This window comes from Lucilia cuprina, chromosome 3 (genome assembly GCF_022045245.1).
Source record: "Lucilia cuprina isolate Lc7/37 chromosome 3, ASM2204524v1, whole genome shotgun sequence".
NCBI classification, from domain to species: Eukaryota; Metazoa; Arthropoda; class Insecta; order Diptera; family Calliphoridae; genus Lucilia; species Lucilia cuprina.
The window spans coordinates 55,945,152-55,960,724 of record NC_060951.1 but is presented as its reverse complement, the minus strand read 5'-3'; the positions used below and the strand labels follow the sequence as shown (position 1 = coordinate 55,960,724).

At 27.4% G+C, this 15,573-nt stretch overlaps 1 protein-coding gene across 1 annotated transcript; it reads right to left on the bottom strand.

Moving 5' to 3' along the window:
* Nucleotides 1–2,871: 2,871 nt before the first annotated feature.
* LOC111678625 lies at nucleotides 2,872–13,332 on the bottom strand. The gene is made up of 4 exons (XM_046945417.1): nucleotides 13,203–13,332; nucleotides 12,717–12,994; nucleotides 3,684–4,578; nucleotides 2,872–3,622 (listed from the first exon to the last, which is right to left on the bottom strand). Exons 3-4 carry the CDS (start codon nucleotides 4,540–4,542, stop codon nucleotides 3,108–3,110), a joined length of 1,374 nt encoding a protein of 457 aa, XP_046801373.1. The 5' UTR covers nucleotides 4,543–4,578; nucleotides 12,717–12,994; nucleotides 13,203–13,332; the 3' UTR covers nucleotides 2,872–3,107.
* Between the last annotated feature and the right edge of the window lie 2,241 nt (nucleotides 13,333–15,573).

Here is a 15,573-nt window from a genome sequence, read left to right as displayed (position 1 = left end):
AACTGAATAACTAAATAACTAACTAACTAAATAACTAACTAACTAACTATCTAACTAACTAACCAACTAACTAACTAACTAACTAACTAACTAACTAACTAACTAACTGACTAACTAACAAACTGCTAATTCTCTTTTCTACAACAAATTATCTTTTCTATACAAAATGTTTCTTTTTATAGAAATTCTTTGATAAAATTCTTTTTTCTATAGAATTTCTTCTGAAAATATCTCATTTTTTGGGAAAGTTCTTATATTATAAAAATTTCTAGAAAATTATTGGAAAATTTTCTTTTTACACAAGTTTTTAAAAAAAATATATTTTTTTTTAATTTTAAATTTTTTTAAAGAAAATTTTCGGATATATTTTATATTTTAGAAAAATTAAAAAAAAAAATCTCATTTAATGTAAAATGTTGAAAATTTCCAAAATTCTCTATTAAATTTTACAATAAAATCGGAAATTTGATTTCTTATGCATTTTATAATGAATTTTGTTTTGCTTAATAGCTGTACACCTCCCCAATGGTTATCTTTATGCCTTTGTCATTGTTATTGTTGTTTTGCTTATATCCTTTTTTACATAATAATTCGTATGAAATGCAAAATAACACCTACAACCACACACATAAACAAACATAAACACTCATAAGCAACAAAATATTTTACTCCTGCTTGACAATTACTGTGAGTCTATATGCATAAATGAAAAACCAACAGCAGAAAGATCATTAATAATAATCTTTTTTTTATTTTGCCTCCACTTTTTTTGTTATTCTATGTTGTTGTCTCTAATGTTTTGTATAAAAATTATTATTCCTCTAAAATCATGTAGTTTTATTGCATGAAATTTTGTTTTTTTTTTTTGTACACATCATTTGTATGTAGATTAACAAAGTGCCAAAGTGAGTTTGAATAAATTTTAAAATACATAATGTCAACAACAAAATAACTAAAAATGTATGAATATATTCAGAAGAAGGAGATTAATAGAAACAAACAAACAAACGAGACTAAAATTTATGGCCAAAATAATTTGTATAAATAATAATAACAAAAAGTGTAGCATAATCTAAAGCGCGAATGAATTTAAGTTGAATTAAAAAATTTGATAAAAGATTTTTAAAATTTTGTTGTCTTAAAAATGTTTTAAATTTTTCTTTTTATGAAAAATTTTCGGAAAATTCTCTTTAATAGAAAATATTAGAAATTTGTCAGTTTTTCTTTCACTTTTTATAGAAAATTTTACAGAATATGTCTCATTTTAAAGAATGTTTTCAAAATATGTCTATTTTAAATAATTTTTGTAGAAAATATTCGAAAATTTCTCAATTTATTGAAAATTTCTCAATTTATTGAAAATTTTCTTTTTGTTATTCTATTTTTTAGAAATTTTCTTTTTTCTTATAAAAAATTTTGGGAAATTGTATTTTTTTATAGAAAATTTTTGGAAATTTCTCTTTTCTATGGAAAAATTTCTCTTTTCTATATGAAAAACTTTCGTTATATTATTTTTTAGAAAATTTTTGGAAATTTGTTTTTTACAGATAATTTTAAGAGATTTTCTCTTTTTCGGAAATTTCTCTTTTTTATAAAAAAAGTTTAGGAAATTTCTCCTTTTATAGAAAATTTTCGGAAATTTCTCTTCTTTAAAAATATTTTTCGGAAAATTCTATTTTTATAGAAAATTTTTAGAGAAATGTTCGCTTTTTTATAAAAAATTAAATAGAAAAATTTCTCTTTTTTAGAAAATTTTGAGAATATTTTTTATAGATTTGGTTAATTTTCTCTTTAAAAAGAAAATTTTGGGAAATTTTCTATTTTTATTAAAAAAGGTAGGAAAACTTCATATTTTTTTTAAATTTTTAATTTTTAAAGACTTTTGGGAAATTTTCTCTTTTTGTAAGAAGTTTTGGGGAATTTCTCTTTTTATACAAAAATTTTCTCGTTTTAGAGAAAGTTTTAGGTAATTTTCTCTTTTTTTAAAAATGTTTAGAAATTTTCCCTTTTTATAATTTTGTGAAAATTTTCCTTTTAATAGAAATTTTCGGGAAATTTTGTCATTATATAGAAAATTTTGGGAAATTATCGAATTTTTTACAAAACTTTGGGAAATTTTGGATTTTTATAGAAAATTTTCTTCTTTTCTATAAAAAATGTTGGGAAGTTATCTCTTTTATACAATAATTTTCTCTTTTTAGAAAAAGTTTTACTAAACTTTCTCTTTTTATAAAAAATGTTTAAAAATTTTATCTTATTATAAATTTTGGGAAAATTTTTCTTTTTATAAATTTTGGGAAATTTTCTCTTTTTATAGAAAACTTTGAAAAATTTTCTTCTTTTCTACAATAATTTTGGGAAATTTTTTCTTTTTATACAAAAATATTCCCTTTTAGAGAAAGTTTTAGAAAATTTTCTCTTTTTATAATTTTTTTTTAATTATCTCTTTTTATGCAAATTTTTCATAATCTTTTACTTTTAATAGAAATTTTTTCAAAAATTTTTATAAAAAAATTTCGGAAATTTCTTTTTTTCTAAAAAAAATTCAAAAATTTTCTCTCTTTTTTAAAAATTTTATGAAAATTTCTCTTTTCAAAAAAAATTTTTTAAAAATTTATGTTTTTCTTATTTAATTTTAGGAAATTTCTTTTTTTATAAAAGTTTTCAAAAAAATTAGTCTTTTTAAAACAAATTTCGAAATTCTCTCTTTTTGTAGAAAAATTTCAAAATTCTTTGTTTATAAAAAAATTATGATATAGTCTCTCTATTTATAAATAATATTTTAAAATTATGTACAGAAAAAATTACTCACCGTTTTAAAATCATAAAAATATCTTTCAAAATTTTGTTGTATTTTTCTTTTAATAAATAAATAAATTAGATTAATTTACAATTCAATTTTCTTAATTTAAATTGAAATAAATTAACACATTTTCTTTAACTTTAAATAAATAATAATTAAATAATTTCATTTCATTCTTTTTTGTTTGTGTCTCAAAAACTTATAACTAAAATTCACTTCGTCTTCACTTCCACGCTTCGTACTCAATTCGCATATAAAGTATTTACACTATTACCGAGCATGCTTGCAAATTCACTTTGCAAGCTCAGTTGAAAAAATCCAGCAGACCATTCAAAATTTCATAGGCGAAATCACCCTCTGAATCGGCAGCCTTCTTTTTCTTATTCTTTCTAGCTTTCTTGGATTTTTTCGTTTTGGCAGTAGTGTCGGGCATACTTTCAGGGGCAGTGGTGGCTAGATCTGTCATAGCAGCAACTGGAGCTACTGTTTCCATGGCTTCGGCAGCTGGTGCCGTAGCAGCAGCAGTACCTTTGTCATCTTTACTTTGTACAGAGTCTACTGCGGTACGGGTGGAGGCATCAGCGGGAGCAACAACAGGGGTATCGCTGGGTTTGGATTCTTCTTCTTCGTCATCGTCTAATTCATCTAAAAGACCGGCTAAACTGAAACCACCATAATCAGCATCGGCGGGAGCATCATCTTCGGCATCATCATCAGCATATTCGGCATCACTATCGGTATCGGCATCATCGTCAGCTTCTTCCTCTTCTTCTTCATCATCTTCATTGTAATCGTCTTCTTCTTCCTCATCATCACCAGCTTTAAATGAAAAAATATAAATAAAAAGTTCATCATGTTTACTCCCTAGTTTCAAACTAACCACCAAAACCAAAGATGTCGTCATCATCATCGTCTTCCTCCTTGTTGGTATCTACAGGCAATGGTTCGGCCTCGGCTACTCTCAAACCTTCTGGGCCAAATTTGAAACAGGATACTCTCAACGCTGCCTCGACTTCATCATCAGCTCTCAATTCAAAACCTAAACAGGCTTTAAAATTCTCATTAGCCTTGGACAAACCATAAACACGACCACAGAATTGGGAATAACCACCAGGGAGACCTACACAAATAGGACGGGCTCTCTTGCTAGATACAGTTCTGCTAGCCAAAGTTAAATCACCATATTTCAAACTGATGGACATTTTCTCATTGCCTAAATAAGTCATTCTAGCGCAACCAGGTCCCTTAACGGGAATCAAGGGCAAATTGAAGTTACGACAACAATCACAATGATTCTCATTACATTTACAGTATTTAGCCAAACCAGTGGGTTCGGGTTCTCCCTTTACAGGAGTAGCTGCTGCGGTCTCAGCAGGGGCGGCGGCAGATACGGTAACAGGAGCTACGGTGGTGGCTACAACAGGTGCCACGGTAGCTACTGATTGTGGTATTTCATTAGCTGATTCATCAATTATTTCATTATCACCCGCTTCATCGAGTATTTCATTTTCATTGACATTTAAAATTTCATCTGTTGTCTCGTCGACAGTTTCGATTTGTTGTTGTTGTTGTTGCTGTTGATGATGTGATAGAGGAGCTACATCGGGATCAATTTCCTCGGGTGCCAAATCTAATTGTTTGAAATTTTCGGAAATTTTATCACCACGTCTATAGACAGCAGCCTGCGTGTGTGAGAGGCAAGCCAAGGCTAAGCACAAGAGCACTAGAGTTTTCCTCATTTTTAAGTGTAGAGAGAGAGAGACGAACAACTAAAACTAGAAAGAGAAAAATATAATTTGCTGTTAAGTTTTGAATATCCACTAAGATACCAATAGTTGTCTGACTATAGACTAGACTTTGATTAAAATATACTAGATTCTAGACAGATCTACGGGAAAGGGAAGTTTAGACTACAATATAGACTATATACTAGAATATAGACTAAACTATAGACTAGACTATAGACTAAACTATAGACTAGACTATAGACTAGACTATAGACTAGACTATAGACTAGACTATAGACTAGACTATAGACTAGACTATAGACTAGACTATAGACTAGACTATAGACTAGACTATAGACTAGACTATAGACTAGACTATAGACTAGACTATAGACTAGACTATAGACTAGACTATAGACTAGACTATAGACTAGACTATAGACTAGACTAAAAAGCCATTACTTAAATATAATTTGTTGCTGAAACATTTAAAAAAACACTCAGCAACATGTTTTTAAACATTAGCCCCAACATGTTAATTTGCTTTCAAAAAAAATAAACTAATAATGACTCAATTGGTTTTTCATTTGAATTGGAATTTAGTTACATTAGGTAATTAACTAATAAATTCGTCTGGCATTGACTATTTTTAGTTTAAATCAAACACACAAAAAAATCCCCTATTTTATCAGACAATTCAAATGAATTGTGATTCAATGGGAGTCATTGACATGCTTGAAAAAGTCTTCAGTTAGTTATATGGAAAAACAGATTAGATAATCTACAAAAACGCTAATCAAATTGATAAATGGCCTTAATTAGGAAAGGAATTCTGGATAACAGTTAAAAAAAATAAATATTGATAAATGGATATTGGAATTTATTTAATAATTAAATATGCAAACTTTCGTTTTCGTGCACTAGCCTACAAAGATGAATGGAGTAATGTGTTGATGATGTTAAATAATAATTATGTATGACGTTTTTTTTTTTTTTGTCAGGTTTTAGCTTATTATTTACACATTTTTTTGTTTGATTATGTAAACTCATTAGCATTTATTTGTTTAAATAGAAAACATAAACCAACATATATTACTTAAAGTGAGGAAATAATGTAAATTTAATTTCAGCATTTTGTAAAATATTTGTAAAGTTATTAAAAGTTTAGTTTTTTTTCAAATCAATAAATATGACAATAGGTTAGTGGTATGAGTAGAAATAAAATTTCACTTTTTTCACACTTCCGCAAAAAAAAACGAAAAAAATTATAGAAATTCCCTAAAAGTCAACTAAAGAAAACAGCACCTTAAATAGAAATAGAAGGTATTAAATTTCTCCACTTTATTATGTTTATTATTAATTTGTTGTTGTTGTTAACAAATAAACACTTTTGAAGTTAAAACTAAAATATTAAATAAATATTTACACGCATAAACTATTTGGCTGATTTAGGAGGGACGGATGGATAGACAGCAAATTGTTTAAAAACCCACAATGAAAGTGAAATTATTAAAACATATTTTTTTAATATTTCTACAAAAAAAATATTTATTTAAAAAAAATATTCATTAAGACTTAATGTGTTGAGGCCAGATTTACTAAAAGTTTTGAAAACACGTAAAAACTTTTAACATTTTAAAAACAGTAGAGAGTAATGTGTGTGTCTGTGTGTACGTGTATGTTACCTAATTGGTAACAATGAATATTCATATGGGAGCGAACCACCTAACCAACAGCTCCAACTAAAGTTTCTTTTAAGACACCAAGGTGGGCAGATAGACAATGTTGTAAAGAACTTGTGTTTTGGTGTTAAAACGGCTGTTGTTGTTGCAAAACAACCAACCAACCACACAATTGACAACTGACAAAACTTGTTGAAAAGTTTTTAAAGAATTTTAGTGTTTGATGGTGAAATTTTTATGTCGTTACTAAAAACAAAAAAAATAAATAAAATAAAATACCGCAAAAACAAATTTGTTAGAAAGTGTGTGACCAAATACAGCAACAACAAATTTAATAAATTTTTAGGAAAAAAAAAGAATTATTAAACTATCTTTATTAAGGAATAATTGTTTTCAATTCATAACCAAATAAGTAGTCATGTTCTTAACATCAAGAACGCTTTAAGCCATACTTATTGGCAGGCAGCTGTGGCTTTAAAAGAAGTGCTAATTTAAAAATGTATTACAAATAAACTGGGTTAAATGCTCTGCTTATTTGTTTAACAGGTTGTGAAAGGAATTAATTCTTTTATATACTCCAACTTTTTAAAAAATTAAAAATTTTCAATATTCAAATTAATTCCTGATTAAGGCTTAATTAAACTTAATTAATCTTAATAGAATCATTGTTAAAAGTCAATTTAATCATATAAATAGAGTCATGATTAGAAGGGTGAAGTCATTACAACAGCTGATTGTATAATTGTTCATTAGCCCGAAGCTGTCAAACTCCATGTTAAAAAACAATCTCTCTCACAAACCACACTGTCAAACTTAATAGAATCATTGTTAGACCGGTGAAGTCATTTCAACAGCTAATTTTTGTTTTTTGTTCATTAGCTCGAAGCTGTCAAACTCCGTGTTAATGAACTCTCATTAGGTGTTTAAAAAGTCGTTATTATATTTAATTAGAACTACAAATAGATTACCGATATAGTTCTAAATGAGATCACAATCAAAGTCATAATTAGAATTTTATTGAACCGCTATTGAACAACTAATAGATGTACGACATAACATTAGTCTGGATCACAAATAGGGGCATGAACAAACAGATAAAGAGAGCAAGAATTAAAGATTAATAATCTCCTTAAAAAAGGAGATTGGAACTTAATTGGTACCATTAAGAAAACTATAAATGTGATTTGAATAGATATTTAAATAGAGACACAATAGAAGCTAAATTGAAAACACAAATACAACCAACATTTTAGTACTAAATAAGGTCAGAAATTGAATCCTTAAGGAGATCAGATCAAACTTATATGTGATCTGTAAAAAAAGCCGGGACTAATCGTTAATTAGGATCACAGACAGATTAACGATGGAACCTTTATTAGAGCCAAATATAAACACTAGCTTACTGACTATTTTTGTCTTAATTACAGCTTATTTGGGTTACTCTAATCAGGATCACGAATAGATCGATTCGAAGAATTATATTTACAAATAAGCCTCGAGTAAAACCTAATTTGATCTTTACCCTAATTTGGATCACAATTAAGACCAAGATTTTTACCTTAATTAGGATTACAAATAAAACAATGTTTAGACGATTTAATGCCAATTCGAAGAAAACATTTACAAATACCGCCTCGATTAAAGCCTAATTTGGATCTTTACACTGATCATAATTCAAGTTCAATTAGGCCTTCGCATAGTGTCACTTTTGTTTGATCAGCACTCAGGGACTGACCCCTACTCATGCAGTGCATTGTGCTGGAACTAGGAAAATAGGTTGTGGGAGGGAGGATAGAGGGAGTTTATGGACATTTTATTTAAACCTTTTAACATCGAAAGTGGCGGGGAATACTTCTGCAGGAAGTTTGTTTCACATACGAAAAGTGAGGCTGAAGAATGATGCTAATAAAGGTCACGATTCTAGTTTAATTAGACCTCCAAATAGAGTCACTATTAGTTTAGCTAAGATTGTACCTTAATTAGAATCGCAAATAGATCAATTCAAAATTTTTTTTTTCCAATTAAAGCCTCGATTAAGACCTTATTTTGGAATCACAATTAAAGTTCAACTAGGCCTTCAAATCAGACACAAATTTAGATCCTCAAATAGAGATTGTATCCTAATTATGATCGCAAATAGATCAATATATGCACGATTAAATACCAATTCGAGAAATTTCATTTACAAAAAAGCCTCAATCACAATTAAGGTCACAATTGAAGTTTAATTTGGCCTTCAAATAGAGTCACTTTTAATTCTCAAATCGAGTCATTATTAAGGTTTACGAAAACCTCAAATAGAGCAACAATTGATACATACCCAGCAAAGTAGGAAGATAAATGAGTACTTACTACGATGGCCTTCAAATACATACATGTATTTATTTTATTTATAGATATTGGTATGTCAATACTAGACTCCTTCAAAGTAATGCAGTCTACAACAAGTAGTCATTGAAAAGTAAGTTGACATGTTTTTACTGAGTCAATAACGTTTTGCAACATGTTCCCAGCATTTTTACTTATTAAAAAACACAACACTTTTGTCAAGGATCAAAATTTAATACATATGCATATAGATATTTGTAAGTCATTACTAGAATCCTTCTATGTAATACATACTATATGTAGTTGTTTTTCAAAAATACAAAGTCATTGCCATATTTTTGGTGTTGCTAAAGATTCAATGACATAAGTATAAACAACATATTCCCAACATTCAAATAAACAAGAAAAACATTTAGACAGCAACATGTTGCTCCAAAAACTAATTTACTTTCAATACAACATTTTACATATGCAAATAATACAACAAAAAAAACGTAGCTTATTTGTTAAAAATAATAAAAAAAGAAATCTCTCATTATCTCAACAGCATCTCTAACTAACCCACACTTTCATTAACATACAACTTAAACAAAATATATTTAATTATTATTTAAATTTCTTGTAAAAATTTTTTTGTTCAACAACAATTTGTTTTCGTAATTTCACTCTTTAAACCAGATTATTACGAAATATAAATAAGTTCATCATCATACATATAAATATTAATCATTTACATTTATAGTCAAGACATTTATTCCGCATATTTCTTCACACATATTTAACAGTTATGTTTTATTAAAATTTTTTTATATTTTAATACACAAAAGTATTTTTTTTAATTTTTTTTATATTTTTTTTCAATTTGGATTTTACTAATGAACGATTTCACAAAAATTAGCATTCATTAATAATTAATCGTTTAGGAAAATAGAAAGTGTTTTTTTTACATTTTTTCTTGTATTTTAATCGTAGATATTATATAAATTAATAAAGTAAATATTGTTTAAAAAAATATATAGGTTGAAAATTAATAGTTTTTATTGAACAAGTTATTTTAATGTTTTTTTTTTTTTTTTAATTTTAACAAAACTAAAAAAAACATTAATATTTAAAAATGACTTTACAAATTTAAATATGTTTTGATTGTTGTGACGTAATAGCAAACTTTAATAGTTTGAACATTAAATCATTAATAGTTGTGAGTAGTGAGTATATGTTATGCCTGATGAATTAATAGTAAGAGTAACTATTTTTATTAAAAATACATATATTGTGATGCCTTAGGTGTAACGACCTTGAAATATTAATTAATCAATCCGTTATTTAGACAAATTTATTATAAAATCAGGTCATGTTTCCATAAATTATAACAGATGTTTTAAACTGATTTACTTATATTAGGATTTTTTTAAAGAGAAGTAATGCATAAAGCGCACCGATTGAAGTTCAATTAGAACTTTCAATATGGCCACGATTAAAGCACTACTGGAAAGTTTAATAAGAACTATAAATATACGGAATACACAGAGAGAATACCACGTTTGTAAACATTTAAACAGATTTAGATTTCGATAACGAATTGTTGCAATTTTGACAACGTTGCGTTGTCTTACAACGTAGTGTTGTAGTTTTTATATATGTATATAATTTGACAACGGATGTTATTGAAAAATTATAAACCTTTTAGTGTTTGGTATCTGACGTGTATAATTTAAAACGACCTTTTCTCTTCTTTATAAAGCCACGTCGAAATCTTAATTGGGTCATGAATAGAGCCACCAATAAAGTCTTATCTTAGTCTTCTAATAATCGTAATTAAAACTTAATTAAGAACACAAGTAGACCCATGATTAATGCTTAATTAGGACTACAAATAGATTACCGATTGAATCCTAAAGGAAATCACAAATATTGTAACCACCAATAGTCTGTAAATAAGATAAAATCATAATAGGGGCTAAAAAAATGTGCTACGAATAAAATGTGATCAAATCTTTTAATAGACCCACAACTGAACCTTAACGGAAACGCAAATATAGCCAAGAAAAAAATATAATTAGCATTACAAATAGAGTAATAATAAAGTTTAACTAAGTCCACATATTAAGCTTTAATTGAAGATTAATTATTAACTTTTCATAGAGCTAAAATTATATGTTAATTAAGACTAGAAATGGAGGCGCCATTCAATATAAATTGGAACAATAAATCGAGTTTAAAATTGAATATAAATAATGCCAAGACAATAAAACTTAATTACGATTTCAAAAGTTAGCTTACAAAGTTTGTTAACATTTAGACAACGGACAGTTATCATTTTCACAACCATCGTTGTAATTGCAACAACGCATTGTTGTGTTTTCGACAAGGTTTTTTTTTCCTCTGTGTAAAAAAAATCTAAAAATTTTAAGCATATTTAGGACTTTGGGAAAGATAGAAGCTTTTTATATTGATCAGCTTAATTGTATCCGATGAAAGCTTAATTAAGCTTATAAATTAAAGCTTAATTGTAATTGTAGAAAAAACACCATTAAACCTTTATTAAAAACAATTAATTTTGAACAATAACTAAAGTTTACCAAAAGCTTTAATAGAGAAAGATAGCAAAAAGCCAATGGGCAAAGCTTAATTGAAACTACAACCATAGTAATAGTTAAGGTTATTTGCCTCAATTTAAAATAGAAATTTTAAATAGAAATTTCAAAATTATTCAAAACTTATAAGAAAGCCACGATTGAAGTTTAAAAATGACTAAAGTAGAGCTTCAGCAAATGTTTATTTATGGCCTAATCCTGTCTTTAAGGTTAGCTTAAACTAGAGCTATGAAAGGAGCTTACATAGGACTAAAATTGAACCATAACTAAAGTTAAACTAAAGCTGCAATGAAGAATGTTAAAACAGAACCTTAATAAAAACTTATTTAAACCTACAAAAAGGGTTATTTTAAATTATACAGAACTAAGGAAATAGACACAATTGAATACTTATTAATGACTAAAATAAAAAAAGCTACAGCAAAAGTTTATTTAGGGCGGGCTTTGATTGTGGCTTAACTAAGTTCATAAATAAGATGATGATTAATGCAAAATAAAGTTTAACTGAAACTTCAAAAGAAACAATGACGAGTGCTTAAAAAGTATCATGATCAAAGCTTATTTAAAGAAGCAATGAAGAATGCTAAAATGGAGCCACAGAGCTACAAGAAAGAGCAATGACGGAAGTTATTTTTCTCAATTTTAATTAAAAGTTAGAAGTTTAAATAGAATTATGCATAATGCCACTATTAAAGCTCAAAAATTACTACAATACAGCCACATCAAAAGCTTACTAAGAACTTCATACAGAGCTTTGATTAAAGCTTAATTAAAATCTTGAGTTACGTTGATTAAAACTTAATTCTGATTATAAAAAACTTCTTTCAACCTTAATCGGATTTACAAATGGAGATACAGTAAAAGCTCTATTAAATGCTTAACTGGTGCTTTACAAAAAGCAATGAACGCTCTACAAAAAGAACTACAGCTGATTGTATTTTCAAATAAAACAAAGATTTGAAGATTATTTAGAACAGAGAATGAAAACAAAACTAATTTTTAGTAAAAAGGGATTTGAAAATATCATTTAAAAAACTACATAGATAAGATATCAGGTTAAATTTGAGATTTCTTTGGAAAATTGCCTTAGTTTTTAAAAGAAATGTTTTTAATTAAAATTATTTAGTATTTCTCAAATATATGCAAAAATTTGCTTAAGATCATAGCACCCAAATGTTGATACAGTTTCATGAATTCATAAACAAGATCACTGCAAGATCAAAACTATTTCCTTTCAAATCCAAATATGTAGTAGTAGCTTTATTCTTCAAACTAGTTATTAACATAGACAACAAACTTTTCAATTTCACAGACGACCTAAATTTCATTCAATTTATTTTACAAATTTATGTAACTAACAACAACAGGTTAAAACATAGATCCATAATGATCATCTTAAAATAAACCGGAACTTGTTTTTCAATTGATCATAGACTTCATATCTTTAGCATTACATACAAAATTTTTATATTTAATTACTCAAAATAAAGTCATTATAAATTCAAAATTACTTTTTCGTTAATTTTTTTCTTCTTTCAGATTATATAAGTCTTTATTTTTATTTTATTATAGTAATTTTTACCTAAATAAAACACTTGTAATCCACAAAATGTATAAAGTTTCACTCTAGTTGTTTTTTTTTAGTAATTTTCAAAAGAAAATATTCAATTTCTTCTTGTAAGTGTCAAAATGACAGTGTCAAAGTTATATTAACACTAATAATAATCAAGATCGTTTTAAGTTAAGCGCACGTAGGTTTTAACGCTTCGCGTTGAGAATTAAAACTAAATTGAATTGTAGCGATCGAACCCAGATATTGATGGTCAAAACAGCAACTGGCAAAGCCAACATTAAAAGCGGCTGTAGAAAGAAAAAAAAGAAAAGAAATTTTAACTCATACTTAAGGAAGACAAACAGACAGTGACTGGCTTAATGACGGAATCTATTACATACGAATGTACATACATAACTACAAACGTGTGTGTATGATTTTGAAACGGGGTTTTGTTTTTTCTTTTGCCTTTACTTACAGCCAGTTCGTTTAATTTCTTTGTTGGATGACATTTACCTTGTTTTGATGTTTTTGATGATCGTTGGTTTGCTGCCAATGTTTTAGCCATATAGGTTTGAAGCCAACATGTTGCATTTGTTTGCTGCAAACTTCTTTTGATCTTCATTTGTTTTGTTTCGTTTTTCCCCCATTTAACGGTCACATTTATGGGCACGTACTATCAGGTGTTTATACCAACTTTATATTGGAATTTCGCCAGCAGCTGAAAGTAAGGCATGTTGTATTTGTTGTATGATTCTTTATACGTTTGTGGTACTCTTTATTTTATGTTTATTAAACAATACTATATAATACAATAACAATAAAATATAACTCTATTAAAGTCGTATTAAATTAGTAAACGGAACATGTCTACGTTAACTAGTACTCGTTGTGATGCCAGATCTTAGATTTTTAAGAAAAAAATTGTACTCGCGTTTTTAACTGTTACTTAAATTTCCCATTCTAAGGGAAATTTTCTAAAGAGATGAATAGCAAATAGAGCTCTTTATGCCTTAAAACTAATAGATGAGAACATGATCAGATTCTACTCCAAAGTTGGAGGATTTTGTCAAATTTCACAATAAATAATAGAGCCAAGTACCTGTTAAAGTTCGAAGAGAACTTTTAATAAAGCTATTATAAAATCTTCATTGAGCTCTTCTATAAAGCTATGATAAAAGCATAGTTGTATCCACATATATAAGGCCATAATTTAAGTTTAAATAAATCTATAAATAAATGCACTATTGTCTCATAAAAAACTCAAATAGGGCAATAGTGGGATGTCCACTAAGCTTATAAATAAAACTCCGATAGAAGTTTATTTGCAAGCTCAAATGAAGGCAAGATTTGATTTTAATTAGGAGTGTAAATTGTGACCATAAAAGAGATACAGACATTGTTTAATTAGTTAAAGAATTTAAGCACAATTGACCGTAGCTGGGATAGCTCTATTTGAAATTTAAAAAAAAAAAATATGATAGAAACTTAAAAAGGAATAGTAATACAAACACAACTAAAGCTTGATTACGACATCGAAAAAATAAAGCTTTCTTTGGACTTACACATAGAGCTACAGTATAACAACAACTGAGACCACTAATGGGCTTTATTTATGCCTGATTGGAACCACTAATAGAGACATGATTTATGCTTAATTAAGACATTAAATACATTAGAAAAGCTTGGGTTATGACTTCAAATAGATCGATAAAACACTAACTTCGATCTTACTTTATATATAAAGTAAAAAGTTTAAAAGCCACAATTTAAGTTTAGTTAAAACTATTCGTTATTAAGGCTCAATTGGAACCAAAAAAACACGATCGTTCTAACCACAAAACAAAGCAAAATTAAAGCTTATTTAGTACTTTAAACAGGTCCACGACTTAAGCTTGATTACGTCTTCAAATAAAGTAGAACATAAAGCTTATTCAGAAAATAATGTTACGACTTGAGTTTAGTGATGTATTGTAAGCTAACTTTGATCTTACTTTATATATAAAGTTTAAAAGCCACGACTTGAGTTTAGTGATGTATTGTAAGCTAACTTTGATCTTACTTTATATATAAAGTTTAAAAGCCACAATTTAAGTTTAGGTAAAACTATTCGTTATTAAAGCTCAATTGGAACCAAAAAAAAACACGATCGTTTTAACCACAAAACAAAGTAAAATTGAAGCTTATTTAGTACTTTAAACAGGTCCACGACTAAAGCTTGATTACGTCTTCAAATAAAGTAGGACATAAAGCTTATTCAGAAAATAATGTCACGACTTGAGTTTAATGATGTATTGTAAGCTTAATAAAGCTTGTAAAATAAGACGCAAAGCTTATTCGGAACATAAATTTTTGTGACCATAAAAGTGAAGCTTAATAAAGCTTGTAAAGCTAAATAAAGCTACGAATTACAAATTGATTAAAGCTTTATTAAACTTTAAATATAATCGAAACAAAAGCTTGGGTAAGTCTTCAAACAGACCGATGATAAAGTTAAGATAGGTCTAACTACATAAAGCAACAACTTAAGTTTTATCCATTATTTCACAACATCGTAAAAGCTTAATTGGAACTACAAATAGAATTATGATGAAAACCTAGTTTTGAACAATGATTGACGCTTATATAGGTCTTCGAATTAGTTTACGACTAAAGCTTTATTACGACTTATAATTGAGACCGACTTAAAGCAAATTTTCTACTTTAAGTAAATCAACATTTCAAACCTAATTGAAACTTGAAACTAAGCAGTAATAAAAGCTTTTAAAGCTACGATTAAATTATAAATTAAACAAAATTATTCATTATTTGGAATTATCATAATTTAAGCTTAATTAGAACCTTAAATTGTGTTTTTATAAAACTTTAACTTTTTAACAAATTTATT

Coding starts and splice junctions, on each gene's coding strand:
- LOC111678625 (XM_046945417.1), bottom strand. CDS start 4,542: ATGAGGAAAACTCTAGTGCTCTTGTGCTTAGCCTTGGCTTGCCTCTCA. Junction 3,623..3,683: donor CGACATCTTTGGTTTTGGTG/GTTAGTTTGAAA, acceptor TTTCATTTAAAG/CTGGTGATGATGAGGAAGAA.